Source organism: Hylaeus volcanicus, chromosome 4, assembly GCF_026283585.1.
Source record: "Hylaeus volcanicus isolate JK05 chromosome 4, UHH_iyHylVolc1.0_haploid, whole genome shotgun sequence".
In the NCBI taxonomy this organism is placed as follows: domain Eukaryota; kingdom Metazoa; phylum Arthropoda; class Insecta; order Hymenoptera; family Colletidae; genus Hylaeus; species Hylaeus volcanicus.
In genome coordinates, this window is record NC_071979.1 from 13,582,938 (window position 1) to 13,608,912 (window position 25,975).

The window sequence follows — 25,975 nt, forward strand, 5'->3', positions numbered from 1 at the left end:
TCCAAAGAATTTCCATTTATACTTCACCATTTATACTTTACAATCAATACTAATTTACAATCAAATAGGAAATATAAGGTACGATATGTTAGCTGATATAAGTCAAGTAATTCTTTAAAACTATAACACTTGTCTCGATAATAAATTAAATACAGAACCTATTTATTTACGCGAAACCTGGCTAGAGATGAATATTTCATACAAATACGTGAACATTTATCGTAAATGATATTTAGCTAATACAGATAGCATTGAAAAATGATTTTTAGTCTTCGTGATCACGTCGAAATAAGTTTTCATTGCGTCGTCGACAGGTATGATCAATAATGACTTTCGCGTATTTGCTTGGCTTAAAAGCAATACTCGATTCACATTATACCGAGCAAGGATATCTTAATCTTACTGAACAATGTAACACCAAACAGTCATGCGTGATTCATTTAATCAGCTTCGAAATCATAAATTCAGTACCGACAGATATTTTATTAATGCAATAGTTTTTAGAAATGATAGCGATATAGTCAATGTTATCTCATAATAAAGAAGTAATATATCTATTGGATGAAAGTTGTTGAAAGTTTATTTTACTTTATTTCGAGATATATAAGGATTTACATTTCAGTCGGCGATAAAGTATGGTCTAAGATTTTGAAATAATAACGATAAGTTCAATATATATCTTTATACTTTGCTAATGGCTCTAGGGACATTACAATGATATAGCAGAAATACTAAGAAATGTTTATCTCATTCTCTTTAATAAATGAGCCCAAATCGATACGTTTATAAGGAAATATTACCTCATCGAAATTTATACTCTTTTAAAGATAAAATCGATATGTTTGTTAAGCATTGTTTCCGAAATTCCATTACAAAAAAAGAAATGATTCATCTATACTACTTTCACAATGTAATCAAACTTACCTCTCTTGAAATAGTTATTCCGTGTAATTATAATCTTAGTTAAATTAAGAGAAATATTTCATGTTTTTTAAGAATAAAATTGTTTCAAATTGGAGAATAATTACATATTATTATAATTATATTTAACAATATTTTTAAATAATCAAAGTTCAAAAGAAGCGTTGACAAAATTTTAATATTCGCCATTTTGTCATTTCTGTCGCAGCTAGTAATGAACTGAAAGCAATTTTCATGCGCATATATATGTAGCTTAACAAATTGAATAAGATGCCATCGTTTAATTATTTGAGGCAAACGATTATAAAAGAGAAATAAAATTCAAGCTGCATAGAAGAACAGTGTCAACAACTTGCTAACGTGTTTTGACCTTTCGTACATTTCTGATTCCACTTATTGTACTTTTAGCGTTAGTTCATAGTACTGCCACATGAATGAAAAACTTTAAATAAAGTAGTAAAGCTAAGCAAAAGGTGGCATAGTTCGTAACCCACCTAACTTTAAAGAGTTAATAGATCAGCTAACATCCTGATGGCATTACTTTCAAGTTGACGTTCTAAAAAAGGTCCCTGCACAAATTCTTGAAATCCAGTATAATTTTGGAGAAGATCTCTATTGAGAGTATCCTCTTCCTCCTCATTCGTGGAAGTATAAAGGTAGACCGCTTGAACAATCGTAAGCAGGAAATAAATCCAAGATTTCTTTCGCTATCTAGTAGAAATTTTAGAGCGAAATTGTTGCAATTTCGGTTTCTTTCTTATCCTGATAAGTGAGATAAAGTTTCGGGATATTATAACGAAATCTCAACGTTCGATTTCAGGTCTTTATTTCGTTCTTTGCGTACCCGATCCAAGTGATAACACGAGATTATCAGTTCAGCCCTTCAGTGACTCAAAGCTAACAAAAAATGTCATTCAACAATCGAATCACTTATCGAATAACCCGAAAAATTCACTACCGAACAGTGCCGTGTAAGAATCGATAATCAGTATTGGAATGACCACCATAGAAAAGACATCGTATATAAGTGAAGAACACTTTCGCGTCGAAAATCAATTTTAAAACGAATGTCGAACAAATATCGTTTAAAATACTGATCGAGCACTAAGTGAACGGGTTCAAGTGAATCAAGTGATCCAAATGAATCAAGTGGTCCAAGTGAAGAAGTATAATTTTGGAACTTCATAATTTCAAAGAAAATCAAAAGTAAAGCATCAAAGACTCATAATGTACTTTCTCTAAACGGTCAGTGAAGGAATAATCAGTTGCATTCCAGTGGCTAACGAGTAGAATTAAGCTTCTAAGTAATTAACACATTTACTAACTTACAATTTTGTTACGTATCGGTCAAAAGTACCCTACAAATATGCATTTTAGAAGACAGTTTTTAAAATTAACGTTCTTTTCTTAAAAATAAACTTAATTCTACTCTTTCATTTTATTTCACAGTACAATGTACGTAGTTTTATATAGAAAAAAGATAAAGAATATTTTCGATAAATAACAAGGTCCAATCGATAGCGAAAGTAACGTTTCGCTTCTTTTCTTCAAACATTTTTATATTTTTGAGGACATGAAAATAGTTACTTTTAGTAAGAAACAATAGTATATATATTTTTCAGTAAGATAACAAAAATGAAAGGCTTATAATACGTCCAATTTATATAAACGAAGCTAAAAACTTTCTTCCTGAACTACATTATTACACGAAATCATACAGTTCTTGATCTCGATCTTTTGTTTTTGTATAATTTTTTTCTTTTCGTTCAGTAATTTTTGAATGGATCTTAACGAGGAATCGTTAATTGTTGTAGGGTTTAGATTTTTCACTTTTATCCAATTTTTATGGATAAGTTCCTAGTTAATTTTCGGTTCAATGGTTTCTCTTTGTATGAGATAGAACAATTTCGGACCATTAATGGAATAATATTGAAAGTAACCTTTTTCCAATATATCAAAATACTGCGATCATCTAAATAAATGTAATGCACCTAATCGGGAGCGTAGATATGTCACCTATCTTATACCGAGCAATAACTGCTGGTTTCTCTACAGCCACTTTTATGTTCCGTGATAAACTTTTATTACTTTATGGTTTGTAGTAAAAGCATGTCTTGAAATAAGAAGTACAGCAATGTTTCATGATTTTGTCATAATTTACTTCGACAGTCCTGTCTTCGTGTATATATACACTATAGTTTCTGTGATATATGTTTTCAGATAATAAAGGTGACAAATGAGTGAGATTGAAATAAAGTAGTTACCAATAACTACGTGATAGTCCTTACCGAAATAGTTACTAGTTTTCATCAATGTCCATTTATCTAAGACTTTAACTTTAATCGCTTGCTTGTCTTGCTGACTTTTAATACCATTATAAACATAAAATCCTATGGCTAAAAGCTATTGGCTTTCAATACCATTATAAACATAAAAATAATAATGTAGATACTGACTTCTTTCCCTTCCTTTTATTAAGCATATTAAACCCTTACTGGTTTATTTATTTATACAACTGCACATACGTACCTACACGTCTCTTAAGAATAGATTCCTTAAGAAAAGAAAAACTACAATGTTTGTAACTAAGCCTCAATGTTTGGCTTAATTACAAATATTTCAACATTTAACTTTAATTGAAAGCCCAAATTTTGAAGTGGCGACCGACAGATATTTCATGTTTTTAATAACGAGTACTGGCGAAAATAATAAAATTACAAAATATGTTTTGAAATATCAATGTTGTAAATATGTAGTGTATAAAATAAAAAGATTTTGATAATTTTTTCATAATCAAGAATAAAATTTGAAGTGAGGTGAATTCACGTCAGCGGTCGTAAATGTGTTAACGTCGTTCTTTGCGATATACAGTGGGTGTAGAATGTATTCGTACACCGATCAATTTCCCAAAAAACTTTTGTGTGAAATTGTAGTTTCTTAACTTCTCTTTTTCTAATCAATGGTATTTTACATATTCTCGGAAATCTCTAAGATAGACATAGTACGAACAACATTTACTAGTCAATATAATTTGTGAAATTAAGAAAAAAGTGGAAAAAGTGGGCAAAAGTATAGATAGAAGCAATAAGTATTTGTACCATTCTTATGACAAACCATTTACAGTAGAGTTTGTAACGTAAACACATTAGTTTATTGCTCCGTACAAATTGGAAAACATCAAATTTCCAGTAAAGTACTTTTAAAAACGGCTCTAATAAAGGAATTAAAGAAGATCCCACTTCGAATAACTAATAATTTAGTTAATTTAACGCTTAGAAGAGTTGCAATAATGATAAAATCAAAAGGAAATCCCACGAAGGAAGTATTATATACTTGTAAATTAATGTAAATTTCTTTTCTTTTTTTAATGAAGTTTTAAAAATTAAACAGTTGCGCGAATACTTATTGCTTTAATATTTCTATCGATTAATTGTTTTTTTTTTTTTTTTTTTTGTTAATTTCGTAACTTTCATAAATAGCTATTTTTGTTGTACTCTATCTATTCTAGAGATATCCGAGGATATGTGGAATGTCATTGTTTATAAAAAATAAGTTAACAAATTCTAATTTTACATAGTTTTTGTGGAAATTGATCGGTGCACGAATACTTTCTACACCCCTGTACGTAGTATCCGCAGTCTAATAATCATCTATGATTTCATATATTTATTCGTAAGTATGAGGAAAGGCGTTCCCAGGGAAATTTCAATTTTCACCTGTTCAGATGTATCAACTTACATTCGTAGAAAATTCGTGTTTCAGTTCAGCCTATCACCTGTGCCGATGTATCTTCATAGTCGCAGACCTTCCTTCCAGGTAGAGAATCAATCACTGCTTTTACTCGAAGTAGCTACGTTAAACAGTGAAAGTTACTCGTCGCTATAATAATGCGTATCACGATTATTTCACGGACACGATTCACTGATCACAACGGAGCAAAATCGAACACGATTACCCAGTCTGAATTGTCGCGCGATTCCTTAGTCAATGTTAGTGCATCAAGGAAGCTGCGCCACTAACTACTGTGAACGAGTTCATAAGTATTTGTACGATTCTTATGACGAACCATTCACAGTAGAGAATCCGAGAATTCCGAGAATATGTAGAATGTCATTGTTTATAATAAATAAGTTAATAAATTACAATTTTACACAGTTTTTTTTGGAAATTGAGCAGTGTACGAATACTTTCTACACCCACTGTATAGATAGATATACACAGATATAGATCATATTGCCATATAACCTGATTTAGGCTTTTACCTTCGCAGTTGCATTTATATTTTGGCTTATTTGTAATATTTACGTGAGCCAAGGAAGCAGCTAAATTACAACGGTCCGCTTTGAACTCTGTTACCTGTTGCAATGAGCACTACGTTAAGATTTTGGTGTAAAAACCAAGGGATTGGAATACCATTATAGAAACTTTGATAATATCTTCAAAGGATTACATCCATTTTTTGAAAAATCTTAAATTTAAATGTCACAGCACTTGGTATAGTCGTAACATTTTATATTTATAATAACTTTCTTGAACAATAAAGATTAACACCATTAGAAGACAAAATTTTGTTGGCCATTGTAACCAATAATAAATGATTCATTTCAGACGTCATTTTGTTGAATTTCTCAACGTTTTGTTTTTTGGAGTTAATCGATTTGTGCAATGAACGGCTCATATGTATGATGTAGCTCTGTTGATAATTAAAAAGCCGAAATATCGGCTTTATGGTTCAAGGAGCGCTAATATTAGAGGCACGACGTAGTTGGCCAGATTAATAATCCTAGGAGATGAAACATTACAGTCACTTCCCAAGAATATTTGGAAATAAATCGACGCTATTAGCTACTAATATATTACGGAGTGATCTTATCTTGGCAGCGTGTACCCTGAGAAAAAGCAATAAGAAATGGTATGCTACAGATGATTGTTGACAACTGACTGTCTGCCCGGATGGATTTGAATGGACCTGATATCGCTGTACAAAGGTTAAAACTCTCTTATCTGTGCTTGGGTAAAGTCTGTATGATAATGTAGAGCTCTGCTTAGACCAAAAAATAAAATTTCAATTCGAACAATGCTTGAACGGTTGATAAGATAATCGGTGATATGAAATAAATGTGTATGCCATAATAGTAGAGAAGATAATTTTGCGTAGAGTGAGTATACCGAACGAACACGTTCACAGTAGTTAGTGGCGCAGCTTCCTTGATGCACTAACATTGACTAAGGAATCGCGCGACAATTCAGACTGGGTAATCGTGTTCGATTTTGCTCCGTTGTGATCAGTGAATCGTGTCCGTGAAATAATCGTGATACGCATTATTATAGCGACGAGTAACTTTCACTGTTTAACGTAGCTACTTCGAGTAAAAGCAGTGATTGATTCTCTACCTGGAAGGAAGGTCTGCGACTATGAAGATACATCGGCACAGGTGATAGGCTGAACTGAAACACGAATTTTCTACGAATGTAAGTTGATACATCTGTACAGGTGAAAATTGAAATTTCCCTGAGAACGCCTTTCCTCATACTTACCAATAAATATATGAAATCATAGATGATTATTAGACTGCGGATAGTACGTACAGGGGGTGTAGAAAGTATTCGTGCACCGATCAATTTCCAAAAAAACGTTGTAAAATTAGAATTTGTTAACTTATTTTTTATAAACAATGACATTCCACATATCCTCGGAATTCTCGGATTCTCTACTGTGAATGGTTCGTCATAAGAATGGTACAAATACTTATTGCTTCTATCTATACTTTTGCCCACTTTTCCCACTTTTTTCTTAATTTCACAAATTATATTGACAAGTAAATGTTGTTCGTACTATGTCTATCTTAGAGATTTCCGAGAATATGTAAAATATCATTGATTAGAAAAAGAGAAGTTAAGAAACTACAATTTCACACAAAAGTTTTTTGGGAAATTGATCGGTGTACGAATACATTCTACACCCACTGTAGGTACACATAAACTTCGGATGATTTCTTGATAATTAACTTAGAGAAGTAGGTATCTGTAAAATTATGTATTTTTTTTGTAATTTCGAATGTCGATCAAGGAAAAACTGTACAACAGAAATAATAAATAATTAATAGACTAAATAGACGATTGTTAGTTGCAATTACCATCACTATGTGGGGATAACTTGGGATGATTCCTTGATAATTAATTTAAAGGGGTATACACAAGTAGAATATTGTAAAGGTGCAACTTCAGAGGTCGTACAAAGAAGAACTAATAAATAAATAATAGGTGATTGTTATTCGTATTTACTGTTACTATGTATACATAAACGTGAGAAGATTTTTTGATAATTAACTTAGAGAAGTATGTACCTGTAAAATTATATAATTTTTATGTAACTTCAAAGGTTGATAGAAAAACTATGCAACAAAAATATTGAATAAATAATAGACGATTGTTAGTTGTATTTACCATCACTATCACTCATCATAAAGTGGTATATACGAGTAGTATGATGAAATGTTGGTGCAATACCAGAGATCGATCAAAGAAAAACTATTTCTAAAAATTAATCTATACTAATGTACTAATATTATAAACAAGCAAAGTTTGTATGTAGGGGGTAATATCCGGAACTACTGAACCGATTTTAAAAATTTGTTCATTATTAGAAAGCTACACCATCCCTAAGTAACATAAGCTATGTTTCATTTTGATAAAAACACGTTTCCAATTTGAAATCTAAAAATTTGTAAATCAAGCCGGACGAGAAGCGTTGCTTGGCTACTTTATCGGCGTACGCTGATCAAAGGGTTGGATGTACGTGAAAATGATGTAATACAAAAATATTGGTTGTCAATATGTCTAAAAAAAACTCAACAACACGATATACCTAGCTTTTAAACCACAATAACGTTTTTTATGTTAAAAATGAATTGAAAATTATAAGGTGAACCTTACTGATTACTTATCAAATTGTAATATGTTAATCTTTATAATAAATAATAATGATACGACATCATGCGAAAATCGTGGGACAGCTCATCAATTTAGTACCGAAACAAAAGACAATATATTTTTAATCTTCAATGTCAGATATTGTCGATCCAAATTAGAAAGATATGTTTCTGAGTAAGATCGCGGACGATTAAAAATGTATCTGATATATAATATCGTATTAGACGTAATTTTCCGATATGAAGGATCTGTATCAAAAATATTATTCTCTTTTATTAACATTTCTATACAGAGTAAGGCTTAATTTTGCCACCTTAAAAAATGTTAAAACCAATTATTGTTCACATTTCATCGTACAGAAGTTCCATCGTTTCGAGGTGGACATCTGATGTAACTCTTTCTTTCGTGTGATGAAAGTATTGTATCGTGAAACTTATCAAATATAAACAAAATAGTGCGAGAAACTGTGTCTACGGACGATAAAGAAGATATAGAAGTAAAAATTTGTTTCATGTAGTTTAACTAGAACACTTCCAGCGTTATCAGTAAGGATTTATAGAACGTGAAGATATTCCACGACTTTTAAGACGAACGTAATATTCATGAAAGTATTATCGCTGTTATGTCAGAACTATCCGAGCTATTTTTATACTGTTGCATGCGATTACCAACAAAAGTAATACCAAAAGGAATGTCTTTCATTTACGTATCAGAGAAACGCATTGTATAAATTGCAGCATTTAAATGGATTACATTATCACGCGAGACACGGTAATATGATTGTATATGTAGTAACTGATTTTTAACAAATTATATTCTTTTATAGTTTGATAGATCGATTAAAATGATCATTTTTCTTTGTATAAGATCATCGCTTCTATCTCTGCAAAGAGATTTTTGCAATAAAAGAAATAATAAAAAGTAGTACATTCCCAAATACTTCGACGGATACTCTAATCCAGAACGTGTTTTCTAAACAGCTTCTTAACGTTATTAAATGACGATTATAAACTTCATACCGCCAAAATTTTTTGTGCATATTCATTCCTGTTTCAATAACGTTTACATTTTCTTTAAAGAAACTAGGTTAAAGTTGATGTCATCTTGAAACCTATCAACCTTTTGCTTAATATACATATTTTGTGTACTTTATCGTTATTACTAGTTAATTTTCTTTCTCCTATTTTAATACTAAGTATAATAAAATTATAATTTTAGATATTTCATGTAATTTAGCAAACAGAGGAGATATTGAGACACCATCATGGATATATTCCGGGTGGGGGTTTCAGTTACTGTTTTCGTTCTACTCATCGTTGGAAATCGAGCTGACTGGAGAAACGATTACAACGAAGGTAAACAAATAAAATTATCCTACAAAAATGTTTTCAACTTATCGTAAAATCCGTATGTACTTCTACCGTATATATAATGTAGGATATGAAAATCCTTGGTGTTTTATTTCATGGACAGATAGATAGATAATTTATTCCCTGTAATTTTTGCACAAGGAAGAACTTTTGCTTACATCAAATCATTTACAAATCATAAAAAGAAAAAGAAAAAAAACCATTTAACCTATGTTACATGTTCAGATCAAAAATCTATCTTAGATATTTATTTTGAAGTTTTTCTATTCCTCTATATTCCTGCCAGCCCCACACCTCCGTACCATACATAACTATACACTTAACCAGGATGTCAAACATTCTCATTCTCCTCGCAAAATCTCCATTCTCCAAATTTCCTCTGATCAATTCCCCAGACTTGTGCCATGAGGACAGTCCCCTCGCAATCATCGTCTCTTTTACTCCTTCTGTTACATGCTATCTGTTTTGCCATTCTTTTCAAATAGAAAGCCCAGATATCGGAGATGTTTGACCTCATGTGTGGTTATTCCTTTCTATGACCAATTAGTTTTTTTACTCTTATCATGCCCTCTGTCAAAAACCAATACCTTCGATTTTTCACTATTTAATTTTAATTTTTTCTTATCCAGATATCTTTTCAAAGTTTTAATCATATCATTCAGTTTCTATGCAGCCTTTGCTGTAAGACCAATATTATCGGCATATGCTAGGGACCATATTTTGTCTTTTTCGATAACTGTACCTCCTTCTTGCCTTCCTTTCAATTTTCCCTCCAGATCTGCTGTAAATAAAGCAAACAAGGTTGACTCAATGGGCACTTCTGTCTAACTCCCTTAATTGTTCAAAAACATCCTGCTGTCTTTCCATTCACTCTTACTGTACTTATTCTTTCTTTATATTCTATCATTCTATCTACGAAATTTCCATCTACTGCACTTTTTCTTAACGTTTTTCTAATCTCGTTTCTATCTACGTTATCGAAAGCTACGCGTAAATCTGCAAAAAAAGTGAACACTTTACCACCTTTGTTCACCAATTCTCTATTTACTATATAATTCAGACTATACAATATATATATAATGGAAATGCTGATGCCATTACACGACAAGGATGACTTTTTAATTGGCATGAAAAAGGAAGAAGTGCAAGGGACAATATATATATATATATATATATATATATTGTCGATCCAAATTAGAAAGTGTATAGTTATGTATGGTACGGAGGAATATATATATATATTGTCCCTTGCACTTCTTCCTTTTTCATGCCAATTAAAAAGTCATCCTTGTCGTGTAATGGCATCAGCATTTCCATTATATGTAAAAAATCTGAATAAAAATTATTTTGTGCAATATATGCATAATAAACCCTAGCACACAGATCTTTTATGAAGTGAATTGTTTCCGAGAAAAGAATGTTGAATGTTGAAGAATGTTGAATATCGCCATGATTTTCACACGTCCAAGGTGGCTTCACCCCAGACAATTTCGAGAAATTTTCAAGCACTCGCAGTATCAGCTGGGTAGTGTATCGTTATGCAAACTCTTTGTTCTATAAACTTGATGAAAGATCTTGGCCAGTCCTTGTCAGTCTCATCCACCCTATACATACTAACAAAATTTCTCGATAATTCAGGAACATCCACGCTAGATGCCAAGGACTCGTTCGCCTTGGACTACCGACTGCCAAAAGCGATTGTTCCCGTCCATTATGATATAACTTTATCTCAAATAAATCTGGATCCGTTATCGGTTAATCCCTTCAAATTTGATGGAAACACGGCAATTCAAGCTTTTGTACAAGAACCGACTGATACTATAATACTTCATTCTGGAAGAATTAATATATCAGGGTTGAGCGTGCTACTTGACGGCAAACCAATAGATATTGTAGTCAAGAACCATAATATTCAAGAGAAATATGAAATTGAACTGGAGAAGGTTTTGGCGAAGGGAGTAAATATTTCCATCAATTTCAAGTACACGGGTGAACTTAAAGATGACATGATAGGATTCTATAGAAGTTCGTACATCGACTCAAACGGAAATATTAGGTAAATGTTTCATAGGAAAACACATTTTTAGTCTTTTTTGTCGTTTAACGCATGTAATATTATCTATGCATCAATATTATGTTATACAGGGTGTCCTAAAAATGTTGAAGTTCCTTGAAAGGGATGATTCGGGGGGGGGGCGGGGGGGGGGGGGGTGATTTGAAACAATTTTTTCCTTAGCGAAAATGTTGTCCGAGGCTTCGTTAAAGAGATATTAACAGAAAACCCCGACTAATCAGAGCGCGGGCGCTTCACCGGTATCTTCATGTACTGTCGAAACCTCTCCAACACGGAGAAGTCTCGTATTTTAAAATTAGGAAGGTAAAATAATTACGACCAATTGAGCCGAATGATGTTAGATGTTTATTGGCTCGAGGGGAAAAAGCCGTGCGGCATAAAAAAAAACCCTTGAACTATACAAATATTTCACAAGAAATGAAAAAATAAACAGAGGATGTGAACGATTTAATAATTTCACGTCTGATCGCTTCGAGTGATCTCGAACCAGTGCTGTTAGAATTGAAATTCGTTCGGAAGGCAACGATTTCCCCACTCTTGTCGATAGAGGTTTCTAGAATCTTCTAGAATCTCGATTCTAATGTTTAATTTCAATATGGCCATTACCATATATGGTATTTTGCGAAGAGATCGTTGTCTCTGTTTTCGCGTTGCTAGGCGCCACTCCTCGATCGCGAGTCGGTTTGGAGTCGCCTGTGAATTCATCGCCCGCTCGATCCGCTCAGCTGTCTTGAGCTGTCGAGAATCCGTCGCCAGCAAAACAGCGACGGATCAGCTGCTTCGAAAAATCGATATATTAATTGCACGCAGGTTTGAATGTGTATGATACGTATGTGAGCACGGCCCGCCGTGGAGTTTTGGACTCCTGATTCCGACCACCGAAGTGTGAATCTTTTGGCTCCATTAATGGAGCAACCTTGGGCGATGAAACTGATCTCAGCTCGCCCAGGTTTATGATGTGCAGGCCGTGTATAATGTTGGATAGGCGTGTTAGCTACGAGGAGTGTAATGTCTCCTCGAAACATTGTGGAATGTTTGGGGATCGAACGAACGATGATGATATATTCGTATCTTAATCAGTCGCGACGAATAATGACGTTCGCGGCTGAACATTTCACTCGTGCTCTGATTAGTCGGGGTTTCCTGTTAATATCTCCTTTACGAAGCCTCAGACAACATTTTCGCTAAGGAAAAAGTTGTTTCAAATCACCCCCCGAACCACCCCTTTCAAGGAACTCCAACGTTTTCGGGATACTCTGTATATAGTTTACATTGGAAATAAGATTCACAATGGATACTGGTTTCAGATGGCTTGCTTCCACACAGTTTCAAACAACGCATGCAAGACATGCCTTCCCCTGCTTCGACGAACCGGACTTCAAGGCGACATTTAAAGTTACAATTTTGCTAGCGGACGGATATACTTGCCTCAGTAACATGCGACTGAACAAACGCATAGAAGCGTAAGTCATCACACAGTCAATCAAATGCTAATAACGTTTATATCGATAACTCACGAGAATGTTGAATAAAATATCATTAGTGAACATAATGCTAAACATAATGACTAATCTGGATATACAGTGGGTGTAGAATGTATTCGTAGACCGATCAATTTCCCAGAAAACTTTTGTGTGAAATTGCAGTTTCTTAACTTCTTTTTTTCTAATCAATGATATTTTACATATTCTCGGAAATCTCTAAGATAGACATAGTACGAACAATATTTACTAGTTAATATAATTTATGAAATTAACAAAAAAATGCGAAAAGTGGGTAAAAGTATAGAAGCAATACGTATTTCTACGATTCTTATGACGAACCATTTACAGTAGAGTGTGTAACGTAAACACATTAGTTTATTGCTCCGTACTAATTAGAAAACATCAAATTTCCAGGAAAGTATTTTTAAACAGTTGTCCGAATACTTATTGCTTCAACATTTCTGTCGATTAATTGTTTTTTTCTTGTTAATTTCGCAACTTACATAAATAGCTATTTTTTGTTTGTAATCTATCTGTTCCAGAGATTTTCGAGAATATTTAGAATGTCATTGTTTATAAAAAATAAATTAATAAATTACAATTTTACATAGTTTTTTTGGAAATTGATCGGTGTACGAATACTTTCTACACCCACTGTACTTTCGATTTAATAGACTTACTAATAAATGTTTGTTGTTGCAGAGGAGAGGGCGATTATTGGCATGAGTTCGAACAAAGTATTCCCATGTCAACCTATTTGGTTGCTTTTATGATTGCGGACTTCGAGCATAATGGCGATGACAACTTCAAAGTTTGGGCCAGACCTAATGCAATCAGTCAAACCCAGTACGCATTGGACATCGGTCCACGAGGCCTCAAACATCTTGCCGAGTTGTTTAAACAACCGTACCAAATTTCCAAGATGGATATGGTGGCTGTGCCCGATTTTGCAGCCGGCGCAATGGAAAACTGGGGCCTTGTTACGTATCGGGAAAGTAGATTGCTGTACGACAAAAAAATGTCTTCGGATGTTGCACAACAAAGCGTTGCTTCGGTGATCGTTCACGAATTAACGCACATGTGGTTTGGAAACATGATTACACCCGAATGGTGGAGCTGCTTGTGGCTAAGCGAAGCATTCGCCAGATACTATCAATACTTTGGCACCGCACAGGTAATAATATAAACTATACTGAAGTTTATCAAATATTATAAAGTTTAATATGAACGAAGCTGTTAGCGTCGTCTAATATTAATTAAACACGAAATTCAAGATTTGGTTGCATCTATACAAGATTTAAACATTGTATCATACGATAAAATTAAGAAGATTCAGATTTCAAGCAACAGTTAAAAGTATTGATATTGATACGTATTGTATAACGGTTAAAAATTAATTCTTCTTACTCTAAGTTTGGATTAACAAAGCAGATTATATTTTCCTCGTATAATCAGGTTTCCTTATAGTATATATTACACATTCTAAACACCTAAAATTATATTACTAATATTGGTATATTACTACTACTTGGCGTTTTATTAAATTTATTATCAAGAATGTTTTTCGTTGTTTACAAATTTAAAGCACTACAATTCTTATGGCATTTCAAAGGTAATTCTAAATCAAAATTGATATTGTCGTCTTATCTCTGTAGTTACAAATCTCTGTGTTGAATTAAAATTAATAACATGATCATATTTAATAGTTCATAGTTATGTAGCATACAAGTTGAATATATTATCTATATATATATTAACAATAAAACAGAAATGTTATGTTGTGTTAAACTTATATTAATTTTTATACAAATTTATATTAATTTTCCATTTACCAGTAGCAAATAAATTTTACTGTTTAATTATGTACGCAATATCCGCCACAGTATGCTGGTCATACTGATTATTTTCAACTAACATCCTGGAAATTATTTTATTTTAGTTATTTTTTATTTTCATTTAAAATCAAATTTTTCCCGATCTGCCTCTCAAATATGACAAATAATTATTTTGTCCAACGAGAATCATTCAAATTAATTTGCAATCAATTGCGCGCCATAATTACTTCATAAAATTGTTGCGAACGATACAAAATTGCTTTCGTTGAAACAGAATTTATCATTTCCTTTGTACTCTATAAATTCGAGAGTGCAAAGTACAAAAAATATAATATTGATTTGAAAATTTGTCCACGACAATTGTTTACGTCGTGTACGTGGCGTAATTTAAAATCGATTTTACAGGTTGAAACATCGTGGAATATGGAACAACAATTTCTTGTAGAACAACATCAATCTGCACTCGGGGTAGACGGTCTCGAGACTTCCAAGCCTATGACACGAAATGTTTCCAGCTCGGCGGACGTCGCAGGAATTGGTGACACTATTACCTATAACAAGGGAGCAAGTATTGTACGGATGATGAGTTTTATTTTCGGACAGGACGTTTTCATAACTGGATTACAAAATTACCTCGAAAACAAGTAATGATCAAATTTTTTATAATAGCATAAAATAGACGCGACTGTTTTCTTCTTTCTTAGCATATGAGGAAATATTAAATTTAAACATTTCGACGTTTCAATCAATGGGGATAAATTTTCCAAAATGTAAAACTATAACATTTTTCGTAGAAATTTATGTGAAAATAATAAAATGGTCACTTGTAGGAATCCAATGCGAATATACAACTATTTGAACACAAGTTTATAAATTTAGTTTTTATGAGAAGTTAAAATACCATGCTTTGTTTCGATGCTTAGAAACCAAAAACAATCGCGTCTGTTTTAATAGTTGTGCATGCATACTGTACAGTTACAACTAATCGTAGTAACAGGTCAAAATAATAATTAGTTCCAAAATAATCAAACTTTACGGTTACTTATCGATAAATAATGAGGTAGTCATTCGTTAATTATTTAATAACTGGTTTTTAAGAGTACTTTTACAAAGGAAAGTTTGGAACGTAATCTTTCCGGGATTATATCAAACTAATTTTATTTTTGACTCGCAAGAAACACTTTACCTAATTTATAAAATTATATCAATATTTAAGTTGACAAGTGATTAAGACCAAATCGATTTTTTAACGAACGATAACAAAGTATAATAGATTTGGTACCAGAACGTGAAAAATATGCAAAGTATAATTAATAATATATTGCGTATCTTTCTCGACGAACAAAGTATACAAGTAAATGAAATGTCGGTCCTTAGTAGTTGCCTGTTAGCCTGTTATGTGCGAGTTAAAAATAAAATTAGCTAAGCATTTATTGTTAACTTCAAATGGGGAAAATTAATTTTTTTTTTGTCAGTCAATCGTTTTTATTGTTTTATGCAAAAATTGCACATGCATAACATGGAAAATAACGTAACTTTGTCTTCGGTATGTGATATAATCTACATTTATTACAGCAAAGAAAATAAAGTGGCGAGTCCACAAAATCTCTGGAAGGAACTTCAATCAGAAATAGATCGTCGCAATGAAAAGCTTGATGCAACTGTGGAGAAAATAATGTCCACGTGGACAGAACAATCTGGATTCCCAGTATTAACCGTTTCGATTCAGAATGGAGAAGCCACCATGCGACAGCAGCGTTTCCTCTTGAGAAATCTAAACAACTCACCGACGAAACTAACATGGTGGATACCCATTACGTGGACCAGCGAAAACAATCCAAGATTTGATATTGTGAATATTAGGCATTGGATGAACAAGGAAAATGATATGGTTAAGTTGGACACTGCTTCCGGATGGGTGATATTCAACGTCCAATCGAGTGGTAAGTAATACCTACATTAGTGTAAAGGCACTAGTAATTGACATAAAGTGAAAACAGGACGTGTTAGTGGACTGTGAGACTTGGTGTATTATTCGGATGCATGTACAGATTATACATTAGGGTGGTCCTTGTTTTAATGATTTTTAAAATCTATGTCATGCACCCCTTAGATACCTTGCAAATATACATAAGAAAATATTCCTGCAAAATCTCAGCTATTCATTTTAACATGAACACGTGCCTAGAATCTTCGAAATGTTTAAATGGAAAATACATGGATTATTTTTAATCGGATTCTTTTTTTTTACAACTCCGGTAAAACTCGATAAAATGATTTCAAGTTTGGCAAAGTTATTACTCATAATAATGGAAACAAGCCCGAAAAATTTCAAATTTTTATCTTAATTATTCCCTTATGTATCAGCTCAGTAAATATGGAGCTATTTTCTCTACTTGCAATACTATTTTAAGTGTTTTAAATATAAATCGTTGTTGAAAGAAGAATTTTGATATATTAAATTGTTTAGGTACCTGAAGACGAATGTGTGTTCATATTTTAGACATTTAAAATAATATTACAAAAATATTTCAAGTAGAGAAAATAGCTTTATATTTACTGGGCTGATAAATAAGGAAATAATTAAAATAAAAACTTGAAATTTCTGGAATTTGTTCCTATTCATATAAGTAATAATTCTGCCAAATTTCAAATCATTTCGTCAAGTCTTATCGGAGTTATAAAACAAAAATTACCGATTGAAAACAATCCATGTATATTCCATTTAAACTTTTCGAAGGTTGGGACACGTGTTAATGTTAAGAGCTCAAATTTTGCAGGAATATTTTCTTATATATTTGCAAGGTATTTAAGGGATGCGTAACATAAATTTTAGAAATCATTGAAATAAGGATCACCCTAATAAGTCGCGAACACTTGATTGGTCATTTGTAAATACATTTTACAGTGATATTTTATCGTAACATTCAAAAGTGAAAATACCACTTTATACAGATTTTCAAATTGATCAAAACACAATAATTGATTTTCGAAATATTTGCTTATTTGTTGGCTAAAAATTACAAAACAGAAATAATCCAATTCTTTTCTCAGACAATTGATTGCTAAACGTGATAATAGATCGTTTCGAACGGTGAATTAGTTCCCATACATTAGATAACTTTTGAGACAATTTAAATGGTGTCGAATTATCCTATTAGAAGCAGAGGTATTAATAAATTTACAAAATTGAAAATAAAATAAAATTACGTCGTTTCATATATTTAGACAGTAGTGTGCATACGAGTGCAGTACAATTTAACATTAATAGTAGATAAAAATAAATCATTCTCAAATTCTGTTGCTAATGAAACAAAGATGTGTATAATTTTTGATGTGAACTCATTCACCTACTCAAACATTCTTGAATTTTCCCTTTAATTTGAGAATCCTTGTTTTATATTAATGTTTTTCGAATTTTTCAAATTAAATTCCATACAGTCTTCAGTATAGGAAATGAGAGGTTCGCTAATCATAATTATTCCACAGGTTTCTATCGAGTGAACTACGACAATGCTTCTTGGTACCGTATTATCGACGTCTTAAATAGTTATAAATATAAAGATATACATGTCCTTAATAGAGCTGCCTTGGTTGATGATTTGTTGAATTTGGCGAGAGCCGGCTTGGTTGACTATAAAGTAGCATTGGATGGTGTACAATACATCGAACAGGAAACGAATTATTTGCCTTTTAAGTCCGCGTTTACTGCACTCAGTTATATTGATCAACGTTTTTCTGGACACGATACCTATTACAAGGAATTCAAGGTGCGTTTGAATGATATTTATGTTACTATTTCGATTGGTAACTCTGATAACGAACGGCTGGTCGTTGCAGAGGTTTGTTTTGAAACTTGTCGAAGAGAGATACAATAACATCGGGTTCCTGGATGGCCCTAAAGACGACAGATTAACAGTATTATTGAGAAGTGAACTCAACAAATGGGCTTGCAACTACGACCATGAAGGATGCGTGTGGACTTTCATTGGAATGTTCCAAAAGTGGAAGACAAACAATATTTTAACGTAATGAAACGAAATATATCATAATTTTCTTTAAACGCGATTATATTAATTTTTTAAACAAACATTTCTTCAGTTTAAACATTATTCGTGGCATATAAATTGTTTAAAACACTGGCTACATTAAAGGATCGTAAAAACGCTGAAGGAATAACCACGATCTTAATTCTTGTTTCCGGAATACATCAATCTATCGAAATCGATTACAAAATATTGATTATACTAAAATTATTCTCTAGATTTTTCCTACACCTTCACCTATAGAAAAATCATTCACACAAAAATGATGTACCTGTAATAACTGTACAATTTCTATCCGAACCATTTTCGTATATTATTAGTAAAAATAACAAAGATATTCAGGTAACCTGAGTTAGTAAGACACCTTGTAGAAATTGTATTTCTTTTATAGAATTCCTCCAAACCAACGAGCCACGGCATATTGTACAGCAATTAGGTATGGGACGAAAGAAGACTGGGAATTTTTATGGGACCAATACTTCCATTCCAACTTCGCCTCTGATCAATCGGTCATACTGCAAGCTCTCGGTTGCACCGAAGATAACAGTCTTCGAGAAAGGTAGGAATTCGAAATTTAGCATTAGAAAAAAGTAACGCGGCGCAGGAATTTTATTCCCTGACATAATTGTTTCAGATACCTTTTCTATGCGCTCAAAAGCTTTGAACAAAGCAGAATTCGCAAACAGGATAGCACCGCAGTATTTTCTGCGGTTTATGGCTCCAGTTTATCCGGTGCAGAGTTTGTGCTAGATTTCATCGATCGATACCATCTCAATATGACGGAATAGTAAGTTGCCAGTAAAAAATGCAATATTTAAAAGTTAATCCTTTACACCATTTCGTTGCAAAATTTGCAAACAGGAATCGATTCAGGAACATATTTATGCCAAAAGTCAAAATTGTATACCTTTCGTTTTTCTAATGTATGGTAAAGCGGAAAACAGTCACATGTATTGAAAGTTCCTACCTTTTAGTTTGCTATCTTAGGCTTCCTTGTTTATCTTCACAAAGTGCACCATTTTATACGAAGTATATTCACTCACCTTACTTTTTTATATTTATGCTTTTTATCCCCTTTTTTCAGTGTGTTTAATATTCTGTTGTATATTAGGTGTAAAAATTAATTCCATGCCTTTATATGCGATCATTCATAACTTTAACGTAAACATATATGCATATTTGCTCGACATTTAGGTTCATTCAAATACCACCCTTGTAAGTCTCAACCTGATGGACATTACAATGCATCTACAAGAACGTTAGTAAAACAATTATTATAATTATCAAGTACACTTGTAATCTGTTAGAAGGACGATAATGAGGAAAATTGTTAAATTGTAACGTTCATCAGGTTAAGACATCGATTATACAATATACAAATTCATTGTAACGGAGATCGAGTAAATACCTATGCGAATATTCATAGTAAATATTTTTACTTAAACTAGAGTTATAAATGACATGTCCATAAAGGCACAGAATTAATCTCTAAACTCAGAATATATATTAAGTCATCTGATAAGTTCGTACTTGTTGAAATGGAAGTCGGAACAGGACAGGATTGGCTGTTTAACTAATTGATACTGGTTAACAGTTTTAATATCTTAGTACGCCGTATACACACTTTTGTTTTAGTAAAAGAAGGTAACATGTATTATAGTACAGTAAGCGCGGTAAGTTCAAACTATTGAACGTTTATTTCAACAGTACTGCAGACTGTGTCAATATTTAATAAAAGAATTACAGAAATTTTATAGTGACGATATAACGACTATGTCAGAAAGGTGGGAAAATATTGTAAAATGAGAGAGAGATTTTGCGCTCACATAAGTTTATTGTCTGCAATCACTAATAAAGTTTCCTGGACTTACGATGTCCCCTCAGAGGGGACATTCAAGTTCAAAGGGTTAAAATATGTTACCCTCGATACTAACACATCATTGGAATGCCTGTTTCAGTTACAAAGGAACGGATACAATTTCCAGTATTTTGTCATCGGCTTCGCAACGTTTCTCAACCGCGGAGTTGGTCGACAAATTTGAAAAGATTATCGAAAAGCATAAGACGCCGTTGAAAGATATATACAATTCTTTGATAACGTCGCTTGGCACCGCGCGAAGCGACTTAAAGTGGTTTAACACCAACGGGGATCCGATTTTGTCCTGGATAACCGCTTTTAATAATAGACACGATACGAAAGCCTATAGACTGCCTGGAAACATAATTCCTCGCGAATATTCAATTAACGTGACGCCGCATATCGGAGAGCTTTCCAATTTTACATTCGATGGATCTGTGCAAATTTCTGCGGATGTGACGAGCAAGACGGAAAGCATCGTTTTGCATGCAGCAGATGTAACCATCAATCGGGTTAACGTTTTTGTAAACGACAAGGCACTTAACATCGTGTCAATGACAGTTACTAAAAAATATGATTTCCTCACGATCAATCTTGGACAACAGCTGCAAGTTGGAGACCGTGTAAACATTGAAATAAATTATTCGGGCTATCTGAACGAGGAAATGCGCGGATTTTATAGGAGCTCGTACACGAACGATCTCGGTGAAACGAGGTATGTGTTAGAAAGTATAATTGCTTATTAGTTTAATGCTCTATTCCCAAGAAATTATAATAGTACATAATAATTGCTGAAAGACACGCATTATTTATACTTTGCGAGAGGCACGAAACTGTTTCGTCGTTTTCGTTTTGAGCTGTAGAGATGTGTTTATTCTCGCGTAGAATCAATTTTATTTGCCCGTTTTTCCAGATGGTTAGCTGCCACCCACATGGAACCAGTTGCAGCTAGAAAGATGTTCCCTTGTTTCGACGAACCAGCATTGAAGGCAACCTTTTCGATGACAGCCACGGTTCCACAAGGCTACAGTGCGATTAGTAACATGCCGATTCAAAACTCAATTATACTTCGGTATGTAAATTTACTTTCTCAGTGTTACATGTAAAATTTATCTTAACGGAATTTGTGATTCGTTCGCTTTTAGGTTGAACTAAAAAGACTGCGTATTATTTGAGAAATAACGTTCCTTTGCGAGAATTTGTTATATTATTGGAGTATTCTAGTCTATAGCGTCAACTTTCAAGTATTCTATTGGATTTTTTGTTTTAAATCCATGAGATTCTTTAGTGGGATTGCTCACTTATTTGAAAAATGTACATAAATCATTTTTTATATAAATAATCAAAATTAAATGTAATACAAGTGACCTTGTATAATTCGTTTTGGAAAAAATATTGTCACGGTTGCCATTGGTCAGCCGTACTGGTATCCAAAATGAAAAAATTAAGAAATATCTTCATTAATGTTAGCGTAGCTAGTGCTTGAATCAGAATGATTAATAAATAGTGATAATTAAAAAACTAAAAATATTACAAAGTTTTAACTAAAACGCTGTGTTTTTTTTTTTTAAACACTACCAATCTATAACTATATGTTGCTTGAATATGTAATATATTCCTTTTTGTTGTAACAATAATTAATTATTATAAATCAAAAAATATGAATCTTCAAGACATAATTGTTATAAGCAAACATACTTAGCTTTTGCTCTAAATGATATATAACCGAGATTGTTAATAGAAATTTGTTTATGAATTTCATTTGATTTAAATATATTTGCAGAAGCGGAGAAACGACTATCAAATTCATGAAAACACCAAAAATGTCCACGTACCTAGTGGCTTTAGTTGTTTCGGATTTCAATCGAACCGCATCGGAGATGAATGCAGTGTGGTCAAGACCGAATGCCATTCTTCAGGGACAATTCGCTGTATCCGTCATGAGCCCATTAGTGACATATTACGATAACTTATTGGAAATTCCATACCAACTTCCAAAACTCGATATGGTGGCCTTGCCTGATTTTGCATCAGGTGCAATGGAAAATTGGGGTCTATTGACTTACAAAGAAAGGAACGTGTTATACGACGCAGAAGAATCGACCGTTTCAACCAAACAAAGCATAGCTAACGTTATATCGCACGAAATCACTCACCAATGGTTCGGAAATCTTGTCAGCCCTCTCTGGTGGACCTATACTTGGTTGAACGAAGGCTTCGCTAGATACTTCCAATACTTTGGAACCGCCAGAGCTGTACGTATACGCATACCTATTCAATTATTAACCTTTTCACCGCAAAGAGCGTATATATACGCCCTCGAATAGTAAGTTCAGACCAGGGTTGCGAGTAATTCATTACTTTTTTAATTAATTTCCGTCTTTAATTGACAATTAATTACAAACAATGTAATTAAAAATTATTTATTTAAAATTGAATTAAGGAGAATTAATCGAAAGTCGTTTAATTAACGATTGATATGAGCAAATTTAATCGAAGATGTTTAATTGACGATTACTTTAAGCAGAATTAATTCAAAGGCATTTAATTGACGATTACTTTAAGCAGCATTAATTTAAAGCCATTTGATTGACGATTACTTTAAGCAGAATTAACTTAAAGCTATTTAATTGACGATTACTTTAAGCAGAATTAATTCAAGCTATTTAATTAACGATTTGTTCATATCTTCAATGGTAAAAGACATTTATATAAAATTTAATTAATTGTATAAGTGACACATATAAGGTTATTAGATGGATGCCAGATATATCCGGCGCTCGTACAGAAAGCGTTATGGCGGTAATGCCAAATTAGCTGAACTGTTTTATGGTTTTAGTATATTACTTTAACTTATACTTACGGTATATATTTGTTTTATTTTCTCGTCATTGAGTAAGAATACATATTTGTTCTTATTTACGTTGTAAATTATTTATTCATAGAATTACCTTAACAAATACATTATTATATATACAAGCAACTCATTTTGATGAGGTTAATAGTATTTAGTATATTGCATTTGTCGCTACAAATTAGTTTATATATATATGTTTATTTATATGTGTTCCTTATATAATTAATTGAATTTTATATAAATGTCTTTTAACATTGAAGATATAAACAAATCGTCAATTAAATGGCTTTGAATTAATTATGCTTAAAGTAATCGTCAATTAAATGCCTTTAAATTAATTCTGCTTAAAGTAATCGTCAATTAAATGTCTTCGATTAAATTCGCTCATATCAATCGTCAATTAAACGACTTTCGATTAACTCTGCTTAATTCAATTTTAATTAAATCATTTTTAATTACATTTGTTCAAAATATTTATTAATTAAGTTGATTAAATTAAATTTGTTTAAATCATTAATTATTAGTCATAGTAATTGATTAGTTAATAGTATTTGATTATTATTCAAACCCTGGTTCAGACAGCTTGGCTGACCATAGAAAGTCAACATATATACAGGGTGTCCTGGAATTAGTGTAAGAACCGGAAATGGGGGAGGGGTAGCTGAGACGATTCTGAACCATAATTTCCTTTGCAAGAGTGACGGATGATCCTCTGTTTTTGAATTATTAACGAAAATCACAGACCAATCAGAGCGCTTGAGTAGCGCGCGCTCAGTTGGCTACGCCAGCCAGTCCTGGCTCGAGTCTATACTTTCGCGGCTGAGCGCGTGTTACTCAAGCACTGTGATTGGTCGGTGGTTTTTCGTTAATAATTCAAAAACGAAGCACCATCCGACATTTGTTCAAAGGAAGTTGTGGTTCAAAATGGTCTCAGCTATCCCCCATTTTCGGATCGTACACTAATTCGTATACTAGTTCGTACATAATAAACTCTAAAAATATAAAAATGTTTCGTCTTGTCATTCTCTATAAGGAGATATTTTTGAAAAAATACTGCGACCCTGACAATAGTATGCCCCGTAGAACTTCCAGCAAAACTTGCTCCGTGATCAAAGGATTAATCAGCATTTTGACTTTTGCATTCAAGAAAATTCAATACATTTATTGCTGACAACTTTCGAATTCTGGTATAGATACATTGATTTTAATAATCATTTGTGTTTATATCTCCACAGATTAACAAGAATAATAGAAAATCTGTGGCTATTAGAAAATTAGTAGTTCGGGATAATAAAGGAGAATATACACACTATTAACAACAGTTTGTGTGTAAATACAATCGATACAATCATTGAACCATGTTATTAAATTTACTTTTGTCTAGACAGTTTCTTTTCTATTTCCATCGTTTTAGACAGGACACATATTTACCTAATTGCTATGCATGATTCTCTTGTTTTTATTATTTTGTATGAGACCCCATACTTATGAATAGGAAATTATTATTATAAAACGTAGTTTCTTATTAAATATTACCGTGTTTTATATTTTTATTTCATCGATGCGAACGAAATGAACCGAAACTAGAATTATAACCGAAGAATATAATTTTATTTGTCAGCTGAATTTCACCTATGATTGGAATCTGGAGTCTCAATTCGTGGTGGACCACCTTCACTCGGCTTTGGAGACGGACAGTTCAGCAACGAGCCACGCTATGACTCATGAAGTGTACAGTCCAACGGAAATTAGAGGAATGTTCGATACAATATCTTATGCTAAAGCTGCCAGCGTGATACGAATGTTGAGGAAATTATTTGGCCCCGACATTTTTGATTCGGCTCTTCGTAGCTATCTGGCGAAACTGTAAGTTTTGAAGTAAACAAAACAAAACAAAATTACAAAAAAAAAATTCATTTTGCATATTGTATGACTCATACGGATTATACAAGTTTTACAAATTTAACATAACATAGAAACTCAGCATAGTAAAGCATAACACAGTATAATACAGCTCAGCAAAGCATAACAGGACATCATAATACATTATAATACTGCAAAACACAGCGTTACATGGCATGACACAACGTAATACACCATAATATAGCATAGTAAAGCATAACAGAACATCGTAATACATTATAACACAACATAATACAGCACAATACTGAAAACCACAGCATCATTCGGCATAACACGCCGTAATACACCATAACACAGCGTAGCAAAGCAAAATACAGTATAGCACATCATAACAGCGTATAACAAGATACCAAATTACACAAGTTACACAAATAACACAATGCAATACAATACAAATTATTCAAGTTGTACGAGTCATAGAATTTATTCAAATAGTTGTTTGGTGTACAAAACGAAATACGTAAAATGATACAAGATGCAATCTAGGTAATCAAAGACTGATTCTAAAGAATTTAACTTATTGTCTATTGAACAGAGTTGACAGTTACATCAAACATTTCGTTTAGTCTTTAATTGTATGCATGAATGCATATTCCTTAAGAGGTTACACCACTTTGCCCACCCGAATTTTCAGACTTCTTCATGTATTTATTTTTATTGAAGCGATAACAAGT

General features: G+C 32.7%; 1 protein-coding gene across 1 annotated transcript in view; it reads left to right on the plus strand.

Moving 5' to 3' along the window:
- The first annotated feature begins 6,230 nt into the window (after positions 1 to 6,230).
- The window catches only part of LOC128875275 (putative aminopeptidase-2), a 40,209-nt gene continuing 20,464 nt past the window's right edge, over positions 6,231 to 25,975 (plus strand). Inside the window, exons 1-15 of the mRNA XM_054120717.1 lie at positions 6,231 to 6,393; positions 9,091 to 9,209; positions 10,863 to 11,280; positions 12,606 to 12,761; positions 13,485 to 13,956; positions 15,023 to 15,261; positions 16,193 to 16,560; positions 18,107 to 18,387; positions 18,458 to 18,645; positions 19,055 to 19,222; positions 19,298 to 19,450; positions 20,622 to 21,236; positions 21,435 to 21,593; positions 22,305 to 22,776; positions 25,000 to 25,244. Of these exons, the coding sequence (XP_053976692.1) occupies positions 9,119 to 9,209; positions 10,863 to 11,280; positions 12,606 to 12,761; positions 13,485 to 13,956; positions 15,023 to 15,261; positions 16,193 to 16,560; positions 18,107 to 18,387; positions 18,458 to 18,645; positions 19,055 to 19,222; positions 19,298 to 19,450; positions 20,622 to 21,236; positions 21,435 to 21,593; positions 22,305 to 22,776; positions 25,000 to 25,244 (4,025 nt within the window). The 5' untranslated portion in view covers positions 6,231 to 6,393; positions 9,091 to 9,118. The remainder of the gene's footprint in view (positions 6,394 to 9,090; positions 9,210 to 10,862; positions 11,281 to 12,605; positions 12,762 to 13,484; positions 13,957 to 15,022; positions 15,262 to 16,192; positions 16,561 to 18,106; positions 18,388 to 18,457; positions 18,646 to 19,054; positions 19,223 to 19,297; positions 19,451 to 20,621; positions 21,237 to 21,434; positions 21,594 to 22,304; positions 22,777 to 24,999; positions 25,245 to 25,975) is intronic.